General features: G+C 32.2%; 1 protein-coding gene across 1 annotated transcript in view; it reads right to left on the reverse strand.

The window, feature by feature from the left end:
• LOC143065048 (uncharacterized) overlaps nt 1–22,714 on the reverse strand; it is a 101,179-nt gene that overhangs the window by 43,626 nt on the left and 34,839 nt on the right. Inside the window, exons 10-21 of the mRNA XM_076238353.1 lie at nt 21,704–21,784; nt 20,138–20,392; nt 19,160–19,423; nt 16,964–17,961; nt 16,530–16,704; nt 15,424–15,528; nt 14,278–14,468; nt 13,168–13,326; nt 6,716–10,566; nt 3,768–3,910; nt 2,651–2,891; nt 695–1,070 (exon numbers count right to left, since the gene is read on the reverse strand). Coding sequence (XP_076094468.1) covers nt 695–1,070; nt 2,651–2,891; nt 3,768–3,910; nt 6,716–10,566; nt 13,168–13,326; nt 14,278–14,468; nt 15,424–15,528; nt 16,530–16,704; nt 16,964–17,961; nt 19,160–19,423; nt 20,138–20,392; nt 21,704–21,784 — 6,839 coding nt within the window. The remainder of the gene's footprint in view (nt 1–694; nt 1,071–2,650; nt 2,892–3,767; nt 3,911–6,715; nt 10,567–13,167; nt 13,327–14,277; nt 14,469–15,423; nt 15,529–16,529; nt 16,705–16,963; nt 17,962–19,159; nt 19,424–20,137; nt 20,393–21,703; nt 21,785–22,714) is intronic.

The following is a 22,714-nucleotide window of genomic DNA, read 5'->3' on the forward strand; positions in this document are numbered from 1 at the left end:
CTAAATGTAAGTCAAGATATAAGGCTGACTAAACTGTATCTGTTGTATCCTTTATCTCTAGTTCGATTGGATAAATGTGGTCAACATAGTCACCAAATTTTGAATTATTTAGTGAGAGAACATCATCTTTATATCAGAAAGTAAAGTTAAAGGATATTGCTAACTTCTTATCTTTCTTCCTAAGAAGATGATAGAGCTTAATTCAATCAAGTAAACTGACCAAGATTTTGTCATTTATTGCATAATAATTGATTACATAATGATTGCGTAACAAAAACATTGCATTCATTTAAAAAATTAATCTTTTATCTATCTATATATGCCTCTTTTATTAATTTATATGCAGTCTTAAGAACGTAACAGCATTTTAAAAGGTAGGAGATTGGAAGTGAAAAAATCATTTTATTGTGCTACCTTAACATAAAATTGAGAATGGAAATGGGGAATGTGTCAAAGAGACAACAACCCGACCAAATAAAAAACAACAGCAGAGGGTCACCAACAGGTCTTCAATGTAGCGAGAAATTCCCGCACCCGGAGGATACAACATACATTTCTATGTAACAAATAATTGAAAATCACAGGACAACCAAATTTGTAAAGTTCATCACTCAAAATACACTCTGCAAAAGTTACTGAAGATACGTTTATTTTTGATGATGAAGAAATTTTCTTCGCAAATATTTATACTTACGAAATCGCCTTGGGATACTATTTTATCATGCTCTGTTCTCTGAATTTTTTCAGTTGAGAATCCAAATCGGTTACGTAAAGCAATTTCTCCATTTTCATCGTAAGTTAGTGTCAGTGTCACATTGTCCGGTTGAGTTAACGTCATAACTGTTGCTTCACCCATAAAGGTATACACCTTGTTAGCCATTTGTGTGCCATTCGTAATCAGTTCAATACTTTTCAACCATCCTTGAGTGTAATATTCAAATTCTTCTATAGATCCAGATGAATATTTTATCCGCTTTAAAGAGTTGTCACTGTTGTATTCATAGTTTGTAATCTTTCCATTTACATCTGACGATATCAACCAGTCGTTGTCCACATCATAGTCATATATACTAATGAAATAATAGCTCAATTATTATACAACTCAAAACACAAAAATATTTTTTTAACATTTATATTTTTCATTGATATTTTTCAATTATATTTTAGTATAACCTTTTTAAATTCAATACATCATCATACACATACAAATGCAAAACTTGAGGTCAATGTGGGTGTTTAAGCTTAAAACAAAACAACTTTGTCTTGATCTAATTATCATTATGTAGATTAAAGCGAAGAACTAGACATTATATACGATAGCGGTATACAGTAAATAGACGTTAGGTTGAATATAAAATCAAATCTATGCTAGCAGGGAAGCAATATATATAATATTATGTTAATCCCTTATCACTTTTGCACACCTACAAATATCGCGAATGAATCTATAGTTGCAAAATGGCATGCACGCTATCCTGTCATGCACCAAAACGTAAAATCAATAATCATAACCAGCCTATTTAAATGATCTTTGACCTAATGCATTAAAGACTGACTAAGAGTTTTTAGACTGCTTGCATATTTTGTTTTTTTGAATATACATTATTTTTTAGCATATTTTTTTTGTATTTCATCGTACGTCGATTTTCTGTATACTTATATTTTGGATTGTAAAAAGTAGCATTACACTCAAGAGGTAGTCCTTTGCTCAAATCTACATATTTGGGATATAAAGAGAAGTAAATAATGAAAAATATCTGATTAATTATTTTTTCAAGACTGTTTTTACGAATACCAAGCATTTGCTATAATTCCATACAATGTTTTGACTAACCATATAATATAACTCTTATTGCAAAATCTTATTTAAAGAACGTGAAAGAAAATTTCAGTTTTAACTTGTAGCCAGAAAACAAGTTCAGTAACACCATTTCTTTGTATTTTGTAAAAGAATATATTAATAAAACCTACTTTTAAAACATAGCCTCATTTATAAGTGATAAGTAGAATTTAAGCAACTAGAAGACGTTCTTAAAGAAAGCATACAAATTTGTATATATATATATATGTACAGAGAGAGAGAGTCTTTGGTATAATTATTTGGACTTATATATATTTTGATTCCTTGACGATAAATACTAATTGAGCTATTTGTCTCTAATGCGTGAGACCCTTAAAAACAGCGGGTAACAAAATCAATAGAAAATTTCAAATTACGTTATATGAAATATAAAAAAATCAACTTAAATTTAAAAGACACCAATAAAACATTTAAACACTAGAAACAAGAAATTAAATAAAGTTTGTTTAAGTCCCATGCATAGACATTGGAACATTACTGCACATTTAAAAGTTTGCATACATATTCTTAAATTTGTTTTTCTGTCTTTGTTTTATATAATTATGCAGACGCTATTTTACAAACTTGACAACCATCATGTGTAGTTATTCATATCAAGAAGAGGTATGGAAGTCATTAAGTTGTTTTGAGCACTGACAAGGATACGGTTTAACTCCTCGTAACGGTTCAACAATTTTAGAAAAAATGTGTACAATTTGAGATCACTTAAAAGTCATCTTTCCAATTTATAAAAAGAGAATGCATCAAAACTTATTACTGACTTTTATAATAAATTATTATAGTACGTACCTCTCCTGTTGATTACCTGAATCGTTTCTTAATTCAGCCCAATTAATGAAACCTCTCTCGTTGTAAGTCATGACTAGGAAAGGGCCATCAGAATGTTCGATTTGCTGTAACTGGTTATCTTTATAATGCAAATTGACAAAACTTTTGTCGTTTATGGATTTTATAGCAATCAGTAATCCTGTTTCATTTGAATATAAATACTCTCTGCCTTCAATTTTGTCGATATAAATATATGTTAAATCTGAAAAGGCATATTGTGAAGCATTTAAAATTATAGATACTGTCTTTGAAATTCTTGTTTCTCCTAATCTAAATACTTTAATCTTTTCATCAATAGTAAATAATACGCCCGATCATGGTCACACTACACGGAATTCATTAAATAGGGGTATATGCTTCTTTAAAAGTGCACCAACAAAGATACGACATCGATGCTACATAAGTTTTACTGTCACTATCACGAAATGATTGACTAATCATGTCAATACGATGTGTATGTGTCCTATTACCAAAATCTAAAGCTCAAACAAATCAAACGAATGAACAACAGCCATCATATTCCTGATTTCGTACAGGCATTTCCTTATGTTAAAAATGGTGTATTAACCTGGTTTTATAGCTACCTCAACCTCTCGCTGATATGACGCATTTAATTCCTTATAATGTTAAAAATGTGTGACCAAAACATTCATATTGGTCAATTCATTTAATCCTGACTTCGCCTCTGTAGTAGTCATTACCTGTTAGCCGTAAGAAAAATGTTTTAAGGTTTTGAATTTGAATTACACAAAAAAAAACAAGATACAGAGAAATACTCTTTACAATAGGTTAACTTTTTACACAGAAAAACGCTTTCTGTATTGAAGTGCTAAAAGTGGCGTTGTACACCTACCAATCAATCAATCAATCAAGAGGGCCCATGCATGCAACAAACGATCCAACAAAAGTTCTACATTTCATTGCTTATTTCATATTGGTTTTTTTTTTCCTAACTGATAAAAGACCAGAGCAATCAAAAAGATTCTGATGTTATTTGAATAAATCATATAACGTGTGAAGGGGACAATTAAATGTCGTTACTGTGTTTAGTTATTATATCAAATATGTTTCTACTTACTGTTGGTGCCATTACTTGAAAAACGCAATTCGCCAAGATATTTGTTTTGGTATATGCCATCAGCTTGTCTCTCAAAAATATAACTCTTCCCATTGAATGTTACATTAGCTTCGTCATAATGCACTGCGTTGAGATTTGTACTCCTAAAAAGTTTATCTCTCTTTTATTATCTATGTTCAGAATTAATCACTTTAGAAAGTATTAAATAAAGGCAACAGTAGTATACCGCTGTTCAAAATTCATAAATCGATAGACTAAAAAAAAAAAAAAAAAAATCCGGGTTACAAACTAAAACTGAGGGAAACGTATCAACTCGGTTAAAGTGTTGAAACATCATGTTTATTCTTCAAAGACATTTTAAAGAAACTTTCAAACTATTTTTAAATGATGTTTCTGAAACAGTAAAACAATCTAGTAAAACAATCGTTTTAATAATACATTCTTTATTTGATGAGTTTGGTTGATGCATATCATTCGGTATTTAAATTGGTACCTGTTTTGTACTCATATGAAGTCGATTTGATATACATTTTCCAAAATAAAAAAAAATCTTGCGTTTTACTTTCATGTATATTTGATATGAAAATAAGACAATGTACAGCTTTCAACAATGAAGAAAATCCATACCTCGTAGTCAGCGATAAAAAGCCCCTTAATGACAAATAAAAACAATTTAAACGATAACTTCTAAATCACAGGTTACTCGCTCAAGATAGGCAAATACAAAATTTGGCGTGGTGGTACTAGTTTGAAGGCGCCACCCTTCCTCTTCCTACTTCAAATAAAAATCAATGACAATAGTTATCAAAGGTACCAGGCTCATAGATTTAAACCCCAGACGCGCGTTTCATCTACACAAGACTTATTTAGTCAGAGATGTATGATTTATCTTATTAGTTGTTAGTGGCTTTGAACTAGCTGTCAGTAAATGCGATTTCTCTCAGAACAGTACTTAATGTCTTTTTTTTGTTTGGATATACAAGTACCCGGCCACGTCCACTCCGTGTTTTTGTTAGATGTATTTCTATTTGTATCCATCTGATGAGTTGAGCATTTTCAACTGATTTTATAGTTTGTTCTTATGTTGTTCTGTTCTACTACACTGTCCCAGGTTAGAGGAGGGTTGGTATCCCGCTAACATGTCTAACCCCACCACATTCTGTAAGTTTTTTCCTTGTCCCAAGTCAGGAGCCTGTAATGTAGTAGTTGTCGTTTGTTTCTGTGTTATATATTTTTTTTCCGTTATTTTTTTGTACCTAAATTAGGCCGTTAGGTTTCTCATATGAATAGTTTTACATTTATCATTTCGGGGCCATCTATAAATGACAATGTGGTATGGGCTTTGCTCATTGTTGAAGGCCGTGCGATGACCTATAATTGTTAATTTCTGTGTCATTTGGTCTCTTGTTGACAGTTGTCTCATTGGCAAACATACCACATCTTCTTTTTATATAATCAGTGACGCTTAGATCAAAATAGTTAGAAAGACAAACAAGTATAAAGTTGAAGAGCATTGAGGACTCAACATTCCAAAAAGTTGTGCCAAATACAAAAGTGAAGATTTTTCTAATTACCAAGTCCCCTTTTTTCAGCCTTAAACTGTCATCTGCTTCATCGTATAACAATAACATGCCTATACAATGTATTATACTATTTTATTAAAGTATAGATTTTGTGTACTGACGTTGTTTATAATCTTAAAGGAGGCTTGCGGGTACAAAAATTTCAGCAAAAAATTAAACATTTGTTTTTTTCATAACACATTTTATTTATTACACTATTAGTTATTACTTTAAGATATGGTACAAAAATCACCCAAAAAAATTATTCCGTTTGGCCCCAGATGACTTTAAAATGTTTTTATCATGGAAAAAGCCCCAAGTTTTCTCCCTTTGGTGTAAAAATGTAATTTTTTCATAAAAATTGAAATATATTTTTTAACCAATCGGTGACCTATATTTTTTATAAATGTTTTCAAATAACTATAAACTAAATAATTGTAAAATTTAAGCGATTTCTGTAATATAGTTCTTTTTTTTATTTCGATATTACCTCTCTTTCTTCTATTTGTTCAACAGAAAAAAAAGGACATTAACAAAAATGTATTCTTCTTTCAAAGGCAGATTGTGAGCTTGATTTCATTTTTCTATTAAGTAAATGATAAAGTTCATTTTATAAAATTGCTGATGTATTTGGGCTTTTTATTTTGCCATTTTCAAACTTTCCGTTTTGAATTTTCCTCAGAGTTCGGTGTTTTTGTGATTTACTTTTGAACGATTGGTTTGTAACACTATATCACGAACTTCTTTAGCGGAGTATACTCCTTTCACAGAATCTCCTTTAACATAACTAGGAGTAAAAACAACTTGAATCGACACAATAACTGGCATGTACGTCTTACAATAAAAAAAACCTGTACAAACAGAATTATGAGGAAGAACGATTAATATCGACACATCATCAGTTTTACTGTTTCCATCACGAATTTGTTAATCGTTACGATATGCACTAGCGAGGAATTTTTTCGGAATCTTTTATCTCTACAAGCCAGAATTGTCATTTATTCTGAAATGTTATCACCATAAGGCCTTCAACAATAAGCAAAGTCCATACCACATAGTCAGCTATAAAAGGCCCCAAAATCATAAATGTTAAACAATTCAAACAAGAAAACAAACAGCCTAATTAGTGTACAAAAAAATGAACAAAAAACAAATTATAAACACAGCAACAATGATTACATCAGAATTACAGGCTCTTGACTTGGACAGACAAGGCAGGTAATGTATGTATAGAAGGAGAAGTTTAACGTGTCGCGTCACTCAGTGTCGATCCTTTTGGAGTTCATACGATTTCCTTATTTTGTTTGGTTTTTATTCTAGATTTGCTTAAATTTTTTTTGGAATTAGTCAGTCTGAAAATTGAAATGTGTGTTTTTTCGTACATACCAATATGGAAGCATCCATCCCTTTCCCATCACGCTTTTATGATATCTAGAAAATACTTTTGATGAAAAGAATCTCGTGAAATCTAAAACAAGATTTCTTGCCTGTCTTCTCACTATAATGTCATTTTCTTGAGCCAGTATTGTATCCTCATTATGTCCACCTGCCATGTCTAGTAACATTGTAACTACATCTGATAGCTGATTAACATTACGTCCAGCGAGACTTAATTGATTCATTATTTCAGAAACCTTCCAGTTGAGGGAATACCAGCTTGTACCTATCAACTGAATAAAATTGTCCCATATTCGATCCCATGCCTCGTCGTTTATATCGCTAGTTCGCAGTTGATCTTTAGTAGAGACATATACATGATTCGTCTCTTTCAATGGTTTAATTAAGCTTACACTTATCTTACTTTTCCCTATTTTCGAATTGTCTATTTGTTTGACATTGAACACGAATCTATATGAAGCGCCAGGAGGTAAAACACCTCCTGGTGTATTTTCAGAGCTAGCAATTAAGATGTTTTGCTCCCAGAACTGCACTTCTTCAGAGTCACTTTCGAAATTCAAATGAGCAATTCCATTTGTTTGGATAAATATAAGGGGTGAAACGATATCCGTATCGCCAATGTTTTTGATATATAGATACATTAAACCACGTTGACCTGGAAGAAGTGCATTTGGCATGTCTATATGAGTAGATACTTTACCAACTTCTCCAGTACTAATTTCTAATGCATCTTCTAATATTGTTGTGTTTCCAATCAATGAGTTGGTCAGAATTAACGAAAACCTCTGGCCTCGAATCGTTAAATGGAAATCAAATGTAGCATACAAAAGTGTAGATGAAAATCGAAATATCTTGAGCGGTTTCAATTCTCCAAACGTTGTACTGAATAGCTTCATATCTAACTCCTCTGGGAACAGCGTTCCTTCAATTTTTAATGTTGCATTACCAAGCGGAATTGCTCGAGTTGGAAAAACACTCATTATCTCAAATCTAGCAAGTTTCACAAAAAGATTCACATCTACTGATGAAATATGATCATCTGAGTTTGTAGTAGTTACTAGAATATAATAGTTACCAAATTTAGTCATAGGTATAGTAAGTGTTTGGTTGGATTTAAATGGGTCATCAGAAATATAATCAAAATCAACATCTGTTGCCTCTTTTCCATATTTTACTTTTATCTCATAAAATGTGTCGATGTTTTTACATTCAGACCTTATAACTATGGTTTCTTCTGATGAAATATTTGGTAAAAGGAATAATTTCGCATTATCTGTACCAATGCTTATGTCATGTACAGTGTTGAGATATAAATGCGTTACTTTAATATTTGTTCCATTATAGCTGAACCCGACATTATTCTCCAAATACCCGTCCAGTATATTGGATCTAGATTTTACCATTGCCACATATGAAGCTTCGGACATTTCCGGTATTTTTCCACTTAGAGAATTACTCACATCTGTAGTTGAACTTAGATGATCATAGGGTTGTAATGTAACAAATCTACATGTAGTTTGTCCTATCTGCTTGTCTTCAATATCCCATTTTCTGTCTGCAGAGAGAAAAACCGAATCGCATGCATAGCCCTGTGCACTTATAGTTCCGTTATTACGAAGTTTCCAGTGAACTTCTAAATTATCCCCATATGAAACTGTTTCAGTTGTTTTAACGTCGACTACAGCAACGTCAGTGCTCAGTGTTTGCTCTATTGACATCGAAATAACAAACTCATTATCTAACTCATCAAACTCATATACAGCATTTCCACTGTCAACTTCAATGATTATGAAATAATTTCTGCTCTTTAAATCATATGGTAGAAATACTGAAACTGTATCATTTATTGTTTCATTCACTGCTATTGATTCGGAATAAAAGCTAGTTTTCAGATTAAGATCAAATTCATCTCGGAAATAATCGTCACTAAGATACAAACTGTTGTAAAATACTCTTGTAGATGGAATAACTCCATTGTTTGTAAAGTTATAATTAATTAAAAGCGGTTGACCACCTTTTTGGGGTCCGATACTTTCATTTGCAGAAACAATAATATTCGGGCGACTATTGTGGTCAACAGATATTGCTTTCTTGTGAAAATACAGGGACGTGGCTTGAGAACTTAAATCTACAGATAATCCTGTCTCATCAGCATCAAAAGACATAACGTAAAAGAATATTAAACTGTTAATATCATTTGGAATAATAAGTGTTACGTTTGTCAAATACGTCTCTCCAGGGTCTAAAGCTCCAACGTGAAGTGTTGTTGAAAGTAAATATCCTGAATCAAGTAAAACTTCTTTTGATGCATTCTGTTTTGGAGACATGTAAACGAGATCTTCCCACGATGTCAAACGTGTACGGGCTGATCCAGTATTTTCAGTAAAAAAAGAAGTACGTATGCTACTTCCAGGTGTTAGCATGGTTTCATTGAAAAGAAAAGATACATTAAGTTGAGACATTGGTATCGGAGGTATAACGATTAGTTTGCTCGCCTCTATATTGTTATCCTCTTCATTAAATTCGAAAACGGTATCTGCATAGTCCGTGATAACATATAAGTAGTATGTTCCTACATACTGTTTTGGAATAACAACTGTTTTCGACATCGAGTAGGATGCAGATGATTCAAGTCCATAAATTATTTCAAAAGTATATAGTATTTCAATATGTCTAGCTATATCTGATATTTTTACATGATTTTGGCGTGATATTCCAACTGCGTCTAACCAATTTGACCGGAAAGGCATAGAGTTCCCTTTATTATGTACTGACCAGGTAACAGAAACTAATGATTGACTTGATGACGAATTCTTCAACGAAACTTTCAAAAAGTCAATTATCAGATCAGGCGATGGCGGTCTGTTAACAAAAAGAGTAATAATTTTGTGATTATTTTCTATTCTCGGAGGCTCTCGGCCTTCAAACAAATCATCTTTTGTCTCTACAATACAATGCAGGTATACATCACCATTGAGTAGTTTCGGAATTTGAAGTAAAGTAGTTGTACGAGAGATCTGCTCTGTATGTAAAGGTCCTAATTGTACTGATTCTTCTGAAACAATGTCTGTATACTGTGAGCTAGTAGAGGAAACAATAATTTTATGGTACCACCTTTGATTCGATTGAATGGTAACACCTAGGTTACCTACTGAACACTCCAATTCAAGTTTGCCACCGCTATATACTTCGTCAGATATGACTCTGAATTTGTGTATATACAAATCAGGGGATTTGAGAGGTATATCAAACATGTGTGTCATTTCCATATTATTATTCCTATTGTCATCAGCAGTTTGACCTAAGTAATCAACTTGGACACGAAAAACCACATCGCCATACACATGTGGTGGTAGCACCAATTCATTTTGTATAATATAACTCTGATTGGGTCTTAATATGTGGTCATCTCCACTGTAGAATTGTCCTAATGTGTATTCTGATTTATTATTGGAGTGAACAACAGCAATTAGTTTATCAATCCACCTTGAAATTAGTGTTTTTCCCTCGCCTTTGTTTTCAGCTGTCCACGAAACGCTTATTGAGTTGGATGTCACATTTGACTGTACTTCAACGGTAATGTTGGTCACGAACAAATCTGGTAAAGCTTTTTGTATTTTAATCTCTTTATTGAGAACATTATTGTCCTCATTTTGAAATTCAAAAACTTGGTTATAGTAATCTGTGATAACACTTATGTTGTAAGTACCAGATTGGACATTTGCAGGAATATGATAAGTGATTGAATGACTGTATGACATTGTTGGGTCCAGTTTTGAACTATATGATTGTTGACCTATAATATAGGATCGACCAGGTTGTTCCAATGAAATCAATTTCTGTAAATTAGGATAAATTATTCGTTAGTTTACTGTTATGTTACAATAATTTCAAATGAAAAACTAGACTCAGATATTGCAGTTGCATAGTATCATGGGTATGAAATCTATATCAAAAATATAAAGTTTAAATATGACCAAAATATTGTTTATACCAACAAAACAAATAACCGTTAACCCTTCAAATAAATTGGAATTTCATATTTTATCTACATCACTAGTTAACCTGAAGTTTGCAATGATATTTTCTTTATTTGATTTCTTTAAATGTTTTGTTTTTTCCCTGATATACTACATTTGACCCTTCGTCAAGGTTGTTCCCATGTTTAGGCATGTGTAAGAATAATGTATTGCATATTAATAAGATATTAAAATGCGTGAAAACATATGACCGAAACATGATTTCAACATGATTTTCAAAATGTATACCAATAGTATGAACATGAAGGAATTAATTCTATTAAAACTCAAATACTTACTTACAACTAAATTCCATAGACATAATATTCAAAATTGCAAAGTAAAAAAAATATGACGCAATTTCATACAGATATATAATACTTGACAGTCACTAGGCCCTGAATACAAAGGTTATAATTGTTTTAAGATAGGATCAGGTCTTATTTTAATTCACTTCAATTCAACTGTTTAAGTGTACATCATGAAAGACTGGCGTATTTATATTACTTCAAATGTATTATTTGTAACAGTGACTTACAAAATAAATTTCATGAATTTTGGAAGAAAATATATGTACTTGTAAGCAAAATCAAAATTGGGTCACATATTTTTAATTTTAAAACTTTAGTACTGGGCTATAAAATACATGATCCTATGTATAATGATATAAATCTCTTCCTAACTGTCTTAATATATTCAGTACTCATATATCAAATTATAAACAAAAAGGCATAGACGCTTATGCAGTTTTTAGAAATGAATTTTTAAACACATACGAAATTAACAAATATATTAATGCTAAAAACAGCAATTTTTTAAATGATGTAAAAAGATACATATGATCATGAATAGCTAGATTTAATATATTTTCATGTATAAAATTTGTGTAGCAAAAGTTGACAATATATCTGAACACGTGGTAATAAACCAAAACAGCATGCTTCGTGAAAATGTACAGAATTTTGTCTCAAAACACATTTATTACACACTTTATCACTTAATCAAATGAATTTCCATTTACAATGTCGAAACTTACCACATATAATTTTTAACTTAAGTTTAAGTTGCTCGTGAGTATCAATAAAACGTATAAATTAATCCGCACAATTGATCAACCAGCTTCAACGGTTTTCATCAATAAGGTTAAAGGTCAATGATCATAAAGTTTTAATCTTTAGAAACAAAACCGGACAAAACTGTACACTTTCCGTAATCATGAAACAATATAGTTTGTAAAATGTTTGTAGTAACCATGAACTGTAAAACTAACAAACTATCTATAAATATGCATAAATTCCCTGGTTATCCAGTGACTAATTCACAGGGATACTCGGCCAACTGCTGTAGGTTGAGTATCAATAAAACGTATAAATTAATCCGCACAATTGATCAACCAGCTTCAACGGTTTTCATCAATAAGGTTAAAGGTCAATGATCATAAAGTTTTAATCTTTAGAAACAAAACCGGACAAAACTGTACACTTTCCGTAATCATGAAACAATATAGTTTGTAAAATGTTTGTAGTAACCATGAACTGTAAAACTAACAAACTATCTATAAATATGCATAAATTCCCTGGTTATCCAGTGACTAATTCACAGGGATACTCGGCCAACTGCTGTAGGTTGAGTATCAATAAAACGTATAAATTAATCCGCACAATTGATCAACCAGCTTCAACGGTTTTCATCAATAAGGTTAAAGGTCAATGATCATAAAGTTTTAATCTTTAGAAACAAAACCGGACAAAACTGTACACTTTCCGTAATCATGAAACAATATAGTTTGTAAAATGTTTGTAGTAACCATGAACTGTAAAACTAACAAACTATCTATAAATATGCATAAATTCCCTGGTTATCCAGTGACTAATTCACAGGGATACTCGGCCAACTGCTGTAGGTTGAGTATCAATAAAACGTATAAATTAATCCGCACAATTGATCAACCAGCTTCAACGGTTTTCATCAATAAGGTTAAAGGTCAATGATCATAAAGTTTTAATCTTTAAAAACAAAACCGGACAAAACTGTACACTTTCCGTAATCATGAAACAATATAGTTTGTAAAATGTTTGTAGTAACCATGAACTGTAAAACTAACAAACTATCTATAAATATGCATAAATTCCCTGGTTATCCAGTGACTAATTCACAGGGATACTCGGCCAACTGCTGTAGGTCGAGTAATTTGTCATAACAGCAAAGAAAAGTGCAATAAAGATATTATTTTATAAAAAAAAAAAAAAAAAAAATAGTTTATATGATCCCTCTTTTTAAAGCATGGCTTCTCTGAAACAGGCATTACACGATTGTTGATCGGATGTTAATAAAGAACAACATTAAATTACCAATGTAGTTATTTGATACACGCATTAGTTTCTGTGACATATAAACAATGCTAATATAAAAAACTCTTACTATACTATCAATCCAATAAAAGGCATATGGTGATCTGTAACCATCATTGATAACAGTCCATGTTATAACCATGGCATCACCGGTGACATAGAACGTCTTTTCAGTAAATATTTCTCTTATTGTAAGGTCTGGTGGAGGAGTCAGTGTAACATCAAGTACCTGATAAAAAAAAATACAATGAATTAGCATGTAAGTTAAACATAGTAGAGAAAAAACAAGTTCAAATGTATTTCCTTTTTATCGTCGAAAAGCTAATGTCTGTCTGTCTTTATATGACTTTAAGACAGTGATAAAGTGAATGCACCTGAAAAAAAATTGGTAATACTGAATCTTTGTGATGATGAAAGCAACCAAAGACGCGTAAATCCTACGTATATCTTATTGATTTTTTTTAAGATACCGTGCAATAATTTTCTGGACAGAGAATGAAAGAATCAACTGATATTTAAAGTCCCAGTTATGATGAAACAGGATTTTCATGAAAGTCAACGAACGAATCAAAGTAAAGGATGTGAACATGAAACACATTTAGGAAGACATTTAACTATGCTTTTAAATTATCTTTTTTGTCATTTCTACGTTTTCTTAAGTCGTAGTCCTTTGACCAGTCTTCTCGGCTGGCCACATTTGTTCACAGAGGATTATCATTGTGTAAAGCATCATTTTTGGCACGTATCATATGAGTAAAATTGCAACATTGCTCCACGACAGGTTATTCATCAAACATATCAAAAGTGACGAAAAGCATGTTATTTACAACATGATAGCAGATAAAGTGATTTCCAAAACAGATGACAGATGCAAAGAGTTACAAAATGTCAAATCTGAAATATAAGATAAGAATTATTGAATTTTGAAAATGCACAAGTAAATATATAATAAACTCATCATAGATACTAGGATTAAATTTATATTTACCACAGACGCGCGTTTCGTTTTTAAAAGATTCATCAGTGACGCTCGAATCCAAAAAGGTTAAAAGGCCAAATAAAGTACGAAGTTGCAGAGCATTGAGGACCAAAATCTTTTGGCAAATACAGCTAAGGTAATCTATTCCTGAAATGGAAAAGCCTTAGTAACATATATGATAATATGAATAAATAACACTACCTTTGAAACCCTCCTGTTGTTTTCATCCATCCCATGTTCGTATACATCATTGCCACTATCAGAGTGAACAATTATAGTGTAATTTCCATATATATTTCTAGGAACAAGGACTGCTAAATGCACTGTATAGCTTTCGTCTGGAACCAACTTGCCTAATCTGTAGTGTCTTTCCAGGCGAATATCTTGCCAATCTGATAATAAAATTGAGAATGGAAATGGGGAATGTGTCAAAGAGACAACAACCCGACCAAATAAAAAACAACAGCAGAAGGTCACCAACAGGTCTTCAATGTAGCGAGAAATTCCCGCACCCGGAGGCGTCCTTCAGCTGGCCCCTAAACAAATATATACTAGTCCAGTGATAATGAACGCCATACTAATTTCCAAATTGTACACAAGAAACTAAAATTAAAATAATACAAGACTAACAAAGGCCAGAGGCTCCTGACTTGGGACAGGCGCAAAAATGCGGCGGGGTTAAACATGTTTGTGAGATATGACTTGCTATTTTGTTAACCGATATGGATAAAACACACAATTATATCTATTCCGTGATTTCTATTGTCAGCGCATCGGATTTTCTGTTCCATTAAAGACATAGTTATATGCAAACATTGCAAAAAAGGGTGGTATATTATAAATTTGTTCGACTTAACAGAATTTGTAAACATACATTTTAATGAATTGGTACAATTTCCGTATGTTTCGATTACTGAATTCAGAAAACGTACAAAAGCTGGGAAATTAATTTTTTTTTAAGTCTTATTATATCTCCATCATAAACCTCAATAACAAAAGAAACATGCAAAGATCCCTTAATAATCAGTAAGGAAAGACACATGACCATAGAATAACGATATGATAGGTAACATTAACACAAGTATACACAAATGGTTAAACAATAGTATATCGCATCAAATAATGATCGCAGCTACTGAAAAGAGGCAGAAAGTACTTTATGTGCTGACTGATGTAATCATCAAACCAACCATATGGTGTTTTTATGATGCTAATTCCATGTTAATTATATGTTTTTTTGTAATCCATTATACACTTCATATCCACATTTTCAAAAAAACAAAAAAAAAAACATTACACTTTAATTGACATAAATATATAAATCTTCAAAATAGAGCTGGAAAGTACCTAAATTATCATCCTCAGACCAGTAAATATCATCTTCCCAGACATCAGCAGTGGTAGCTCCGTCTCCATGGTTACGAACATTGTAAATAACAGGTAAAGAAGACCCTATCAATCAAATATATGAAACAGTATATATTAAATGTCACATAATGTGATACGAAAAAGCAGTAGTATTACAAAATAAGTCTTTTTTACAAAAAAAAAGAACGTTTTTGAAACAAATTAAAGGAGGGTTGACAATATCTTTTTTTCCCAAATACTTCCTAACGTTGTTTGATCTTGTATATTTTGTTTGATCACATTTACGTCTGACCAGAATGACTGGAAGTCAACGTATTTGATAATATTTACTCGAAAAAACGCGGACACATTAAAAAAAAACCCGGTCGAATCATTCGAAAAAACAAGATCGCAGCCTGACACTATATTTACTGTATATTTACATGCAAAGTTAACAAATTGAATAAAAACATTGTATTCATTCTGATGTTCAGAAAACAATGTGCAATGATGAGTAGTAAATAACACGTCGATTTACTTGTTCTAATTTCCCTTGTAACGTTGACATGCTCCGAAAGGCCATTATTTTATAAATACACAACAAACTGCAAAAATCATCCAACGAATAGAATATGGCAATGCCACAATTTTGTATCCCATTCCAAGGATAGGCATATCCAAATTTAATCATTCAATGTGATACGAGAAATATATCTTCATGCGAGAAATAAATAACAGGTTACAACTACATGAGATTGATAATGATAATTAATCTGAGGTCAAGTATTTATTTTAACCTTTTTGGAATTTTGTATGATCAATGCTCTTCAACTTTGTACTTGTTTGGCTTTATGAATATTTTGATATGAGCGTCACTGATGAGTCCTATGTAGACGAAACGCGCGTCTGGCGTACTAAATTATAATCCTGGTACCTTTGATAACTATTTATAAATAAAGGACATGATTCACATTTAACGTATGCCTTAAACACTTCTCGTGTTTCTTTTCACTTAAATAAAATAGTTCAACTCACATATTGATAGTATAAAACTTAGTCTTGAACATGTGAAATCTAGTGAAGTATCCGATATAAAGAATACATACCTGAGAAGGTAACATCTTGAACTATTATTGAATCAATCTGTAAATCCGGCGGTGGAGTTAGTTTAACATCTACACGATGGTCACTGACACGTACATTGTTTGTTGTATTGGAGTCTTGATATCCGGTCTCAACAAATACCCAAAATAAGCCAATGTCGCTCTCATGCAAATTCACCTAAATTCAATAGACATTTATTTCGCATAGTCGTAAAAAGATGCATATTGACTTGTCGTATATGTAGTAGTAAAACAAACATATAAAAATCAAATGGTATCTCTGGAAGACCAAATTGGATAAATACCAAAATAGAGGGAATATTTACTGTGGCATTGTTGTTAAAGCATTGTTAGTCAATGTTTAAACTGTACACATTATTTCGCAGGATATTCATAAATACTCAAATAATTGTGTATATATATGTATTTGTAAATACCTTTGCTTGAGATGTGTATCCATCTTCTGGGAACAAGATATTCCTTTGCCAAACATATGTTGGACTTCTGAATCTTTTTGCGTCTTCAAAACTGTCAGTTAAAGAAAAATACACTCGGTCATACCAAATGGAAGTCTCTGTTATCCCAGTGCCAGTGTTACGCGCTGACCATTGAACAACAAACGATTGTCCTGAGAATGCAACCGTTGGAACTGTGACACGTTCAATTGTTAAGTCTGGAATTTTTCTCGTTTCAAATGACCATTTTGGACCAGGAATAGTATCATTCTCTCCAATATCAATTTCAACCTTCCATGAATATTTTGTATTGGACGTTAATCTTGACGTTCTCCAATATGTACGCGATTGTATGGTAATAACTGGTCGTTCTGGTTTTTCTTGTCCATACAGCCACAGATATATTTCATATTTGATAGCGTTTGGATAGGCTGGCCATCGTAATGTGGACTGTAATTCTACATTCACTTGACCATTTTTAGGCGTCACTGGTACTTCCAGTTGTAAAATTTTAATTTGCTGTGTGCCGTTTGCTGTGCTTCCACAACTATCTTCAATGTGCCATGTTCGTATGATTGTGATACCACATTTGTTAATGTTTGAATCTGTAAAGGAAATTCTTTTGAAAGGTATTCCACAAGGGTGGTTTATATTATTCGAAATATAATCTTGCATGCTCTTGGTAAAATCATCAATATCTCCACAAGGAACCAATGCCTCTCTTGCAAACAATAACCTTATTGGTGTCGGAGATTCAAATGAGATTACTTGTGTTTGTGTAGCTTCATTCCCTGCAGCATCAGTTGCAGTCCAAACTCTTTGAATTCCACAGTTGTTTCCTACACTGTCTGTATAAAGAATGTTCGTTCCCTCAGGATTATTGTCTGTTACAATTGGGATGCCAGTTGTGTTTGGGTTAAAATCTGCGCCACATGTGAGTGTCTTATTTACGATTGTAGTCATCGAAGGTGAGATGAAATCTGTTTAATATACAATCGAAAATGTTGTTAACGTGAATTGATATATACGTCTAACACTTGGTCAATAAAAGGTTTCTTAGAATTATTTATTATGATTCTATTCTTAAATAAACTAATCATTAATACAAGGATTAGAACCTTTGTCTACAAAAATTCCATCGTTTGTTAATAACATCTTCCAAGCATTGCAAATGTTTTGTGAATTCAAATATCATTTTGATGATGTAAGTTTCAGGTAATTGTTTTCTGAATCGGGATGATTTATTCTTTCCTTATCATTCTTTGCTCAAACAGTGATGAACTAGTTCTTTAATCGATCTTTGAATTTAAAATACTCAATACTTGAGTCAGAGGAGTCGAATGCTTTATAATTTTGCACGAATAACGTTTATTAGATTGTAGATACTTTAACAGATCTTTAGATTTTTTAAGCAAAACTTCAAAAGATTCAATTGTAACAAAAATATAGTGATAGATCTTTTTTCGATTAAGCAGACATTATGATATGTCCTTGGTTTGAATTCATAGGTTCATAAAACAAAATTCAGTATATAAATACGGATTTGACTCGAGACAATTCAAAATTCAAACTCATAGCACAAAGTTTCCCAAGCGTATAAACGTTTGAAATATAATTGTCTAGAGAAGGCGAATATCGTATATACCGATTCGATGATGAAATATGTTTCTTTAAGTTCATGAGGCCCACTCTATCTCTCTTTTCCTATGATCTGAAATCGTTGTTTTTTTTACGTCACATTTTTTTTCATGGGCTGTTTTTTCAAGAATTCGAAATACTAAAACATAATAAATTATCTTCCATGTGGCTTTTACATTTAAGATAAGAGTAGGTTTATATTTAACATTGCCCTAAAAGTGGGAGGTTTGGCATGCCACAAAACCAGGTTCAACCCACCATTTTTTCTTAAAATGTTCTGTAACAAGTCAGAAAAATTGCCATTGTTATATCATAATTTGTTTCTGTGTGTGTCACATTTTAATGTTGTGTTACTGTTGTGTCGTAGTTCTCCTCTTATATTTGATGGGTTTCCTTCAGTTTTAGTTTGTAACCCAGATTTTTTTTTCTCGATCTATTTATGAATTTCGAACGGCAGTATACTACTGTTGCCATTATTCAGTAGATATATAATCTGAGACACGGCTTCGTATTAAAAAAACTATTAAGACAAACCAATACCTGTTCTAAATCTGTAAAGTGTGCTATTGCCTTCATTTCCAACAGCGTCGACAGCTTTCACAAGAAAAACATAAGTGGTGTTATCTTTCAAACTAAACATAGTGTTTGATAAACTACATATGACATACGTTGGAAGGCTCCCTTCTTCATAAAGACTGCAGAAGGTACTACAGTTTTCATTGCAGCTTAAGATGAATGTGAACTGTCGCTGTTTACTTATGTAATGTGGTTTATCGTTGATAATAATATCCGGTGGAGTTGTATCTAGAAGGCAATAAGTATTACAGGAATATTAGTATCGACCTAATTTTACTTTTACAACAGGTCACATTTTGTCAAGGTTTTCTAAAGAGCATCGCCAATAAAACACATTTTGATGAACATAACATTAAACAGAACCATACACACAAGTCAGTAGTCATTTTTGTATAGTGTATTGTTTGGAATAATTCTTATGACGTTAATTTGTCGCACGAGGAAAATCATAAATCGACAACCAAAAAGCTATAGTTTAATAACATAGGTGATTGAGTGGTGCAGGGTGCTGTACTCAGTACATGTGGTGTTGTCACAATGTCCAAGATTCAGGGGTTCAAATCCCGCTTAGGTATAACTAAACAAAAATTGCAGTTCTAACATTTTTGCTAAATTTGAGACGAAGTATTAAAAATTATGGTGTTAGCCCTGTATAACCACAGGTTCATTTTTTGTTGCTGTTGCATTTAGTCTCTAGCTTATAAGGTATTTGCTTCAAGTTATGCTTGATAGGTGCAATGTGGGTTCTCGGTACAATTTGGGTACTGTAACGTTACATTTTTCAATAATAAAATGAGGTCAAAAATATTATAGAAAAAAAATATACCTCTCTGTAATGCAGTCTTTTAGATGCAAATTTCTTTTAAAAAAACATGAATAGAATTGTAAAAGACAAGTTGCAAATATATAATCAACAAGGAACTGTAACATAAAACACTTTACCGATTTGGAATTCGTATTTTCCAACGTCTGCTTGGTTTCCCTCCAAGTCTGTCCCAAATATGAATAACGTATAAAAACCCTCATTCAGGTTGTCTCCAGACCAGTAATCTGTGCAGTTCGCCTTTTCTGTCGCATCTGGTTTAACAATAGTACATGTTGATGTTACAGGCTCGTTGAATGTCCATGATACAGTAATATTACCATTCGTTGCTTTCTGTCTCGATATAAAGGTTAGTTCGGGTTTTGTTACATCTCCTGTTGAATACACATATACATCAATAAGGTTTCTTTGTCAAAAGTATAGGGTTGTTTAGTCTTCCCTACCCCAGTTTATCTACCAGTTCTACACTACATGTAAACAGCAGCTACATATGTATTTTTCCAAATGTGGGGATTTCCAAATCAAGGCTTTTACTTAACTTGATCTAGAAGGGAGTCATAATAAAATTCGTAATTCCGTGATTAGTTCTTTGTATGAACATTTCATTAATTAACATCCCACATTTCAAATCATGAAAATATCAGATGCCGATGTGTTGTGTCGTTATTTTTTGTCAAGTTGGATAATAGCTTTACGCTATTGAGTATGTCTTATTTACATAAAGATATTGTCCCAAACAAAAACTATGAAAGATGCAAAGTTCGCTATTTGGGCCGTCAGACGAGCGTTTCATCTAACCAAGACTCGTCAGTTGTGCTCAAAATTAAAACAGAAGAATGGCAAAACCAATTACGAATTTGAAGAGCATAAAAACCCGAAAAAACTTGAACAGTTGAGGCAAATATGGTTGGATAAATTTCTGTCTGGGTGCAAAAACCTTTAGTGTTCCGATTTATTCTATATTCTAGAGGACATGAAAACATCAATTACATTCCACGTCAACCCAAAAATACTGACTACTGGGTTGTTGATACCCTAGAGAACGAAACATCCAACAGCAGTGACAACGACTAAGTGCTTGTATAAACTCAAAATGAAATCACAGGCTTATGATTTGAACGTCAGACGCGCGTTTTGTATACATAAGATAGAGCTTAAATCAAATCAGTTTGAATGCAAAACGATTTTTAATGTGTTTTTTTTTTTCCCGTGCCTTTTTTTCCTGTTTCCTGTGACTCTCGAAAAGGGATATTTTGGCGGGTAGCAGGACTCAAGAGTCTGGTTGAAACAAAGTGGGGACGGGAAGTTAAACACAAAGTTATGCTTTATGATACTAGTACCTATTTCCGACTGGGGTAATGGGATTAAGATTTGGAATCAGAGACCTCTTTCGCCCCTCCACAAAGAGGACTTTATATACTTATGATCCATATAATTAAATTTGTTTTGGGATTTTCAAATCAATGAAATAGATTTATAGTGGAAATGTTAAAACTATTATACACTTAACACTGTTACAACTTTAGTCGTAAAAAGGTTTTGGGGATACATCAAATAAGTAAAGGAGTCTTGAACCAAGCAAACGGCGCTTAAACAGATTTGTGTGTTCTGTATGTAAAACAAATATGTCAAGTTGATTGTGGGTTTAATGCCGAAACCTTTTAAACGATTACTTAAATATTTACTTATTCTAAACTGCCAAAATGTTCTGTTGCGAATTGCCGATGATTCAACTTTGCAATCGTTGGTCTTTCCTCTGCCTGCACCTGAAAGAAATATATATATATATATAAATGACGTAAAAAGGATTTTCATGTAAAACTAATTATTCACTCGAAATTGCGAAATTGGATCATAGCTTTTTTGTAAAGTCATTGATAAATAAAAATACTTATATAAATAACTCCAGAATTTGGTTAAATGACGCTAAAATCACGCTAGTTAATGACTTTTTATCTTACCTCCTATACATTTCTAGGAATATGATCGGTTAAAAGCAACCTCGTGGAGACCGTGTATATACCATATTAGGTTAGTAGCTTTTCAATACACGATTAGTAGAGGTGTTACGTCCCTTTATAAAAGCAAAACGGTGCTGTGAAAAAATCTTAAAGGTTTCAACAGACAATGAATGATTGAAATAAAGTCATAAAACACATTTAAAACTACCAAGTTGTTATTGTTGGCATTCGTTTTTGAATGATCAATGGAAGTATAGTTTCTTAATGCTTACGGTATTGAAGACTATCTCACTATGATAGGTTACTAGTCTAAGGCCATATGTTAAGATAGTAGACAAGATAAACTCGAGCTTCTCTCTCACCCCATATGGAATTTACTGACCCCACATATATCGTATTAGGTCACTAGCACACTATGTAACTAATAATATTCAATTGGAATTGTAACATAATTAATAGCTGATATTCAAATTCTAAAATCTTTTTCAGCCTTAAGAATAGTTATTCGTCGATAACCACATTATGTAAACGGTGTACTGGGAAAAATTGTTCTATATGCAACTCACTGTACTGTGACTTCTAATTTGCAACACCAATAACAACAAGATATTTAACTTGGTATGCTTATTTTATTTTCTTGATTTTTTTATTTTTAATAACCAGATATATTTTAGAATGAATTTTTGAAAGGTTAATTGCATATTTCCCAAATTATGAATTTAAACCCACTTCATA

This window comes from Mytilus galloprovincialis, chromosome 2 (assembly GCF_965363235.1).
Source record: "Mytilus galloprovincialis chromosome 2, xbMytGall1.hap1.1, whole genome shotgun sequence".
Taxonomy (NCBI): Eukaryota; Metazoa; Mollusca; class Bivalvia; order Mytilida; family Mytilidae; genus Mytilus; species Mytilus galloprovincialis.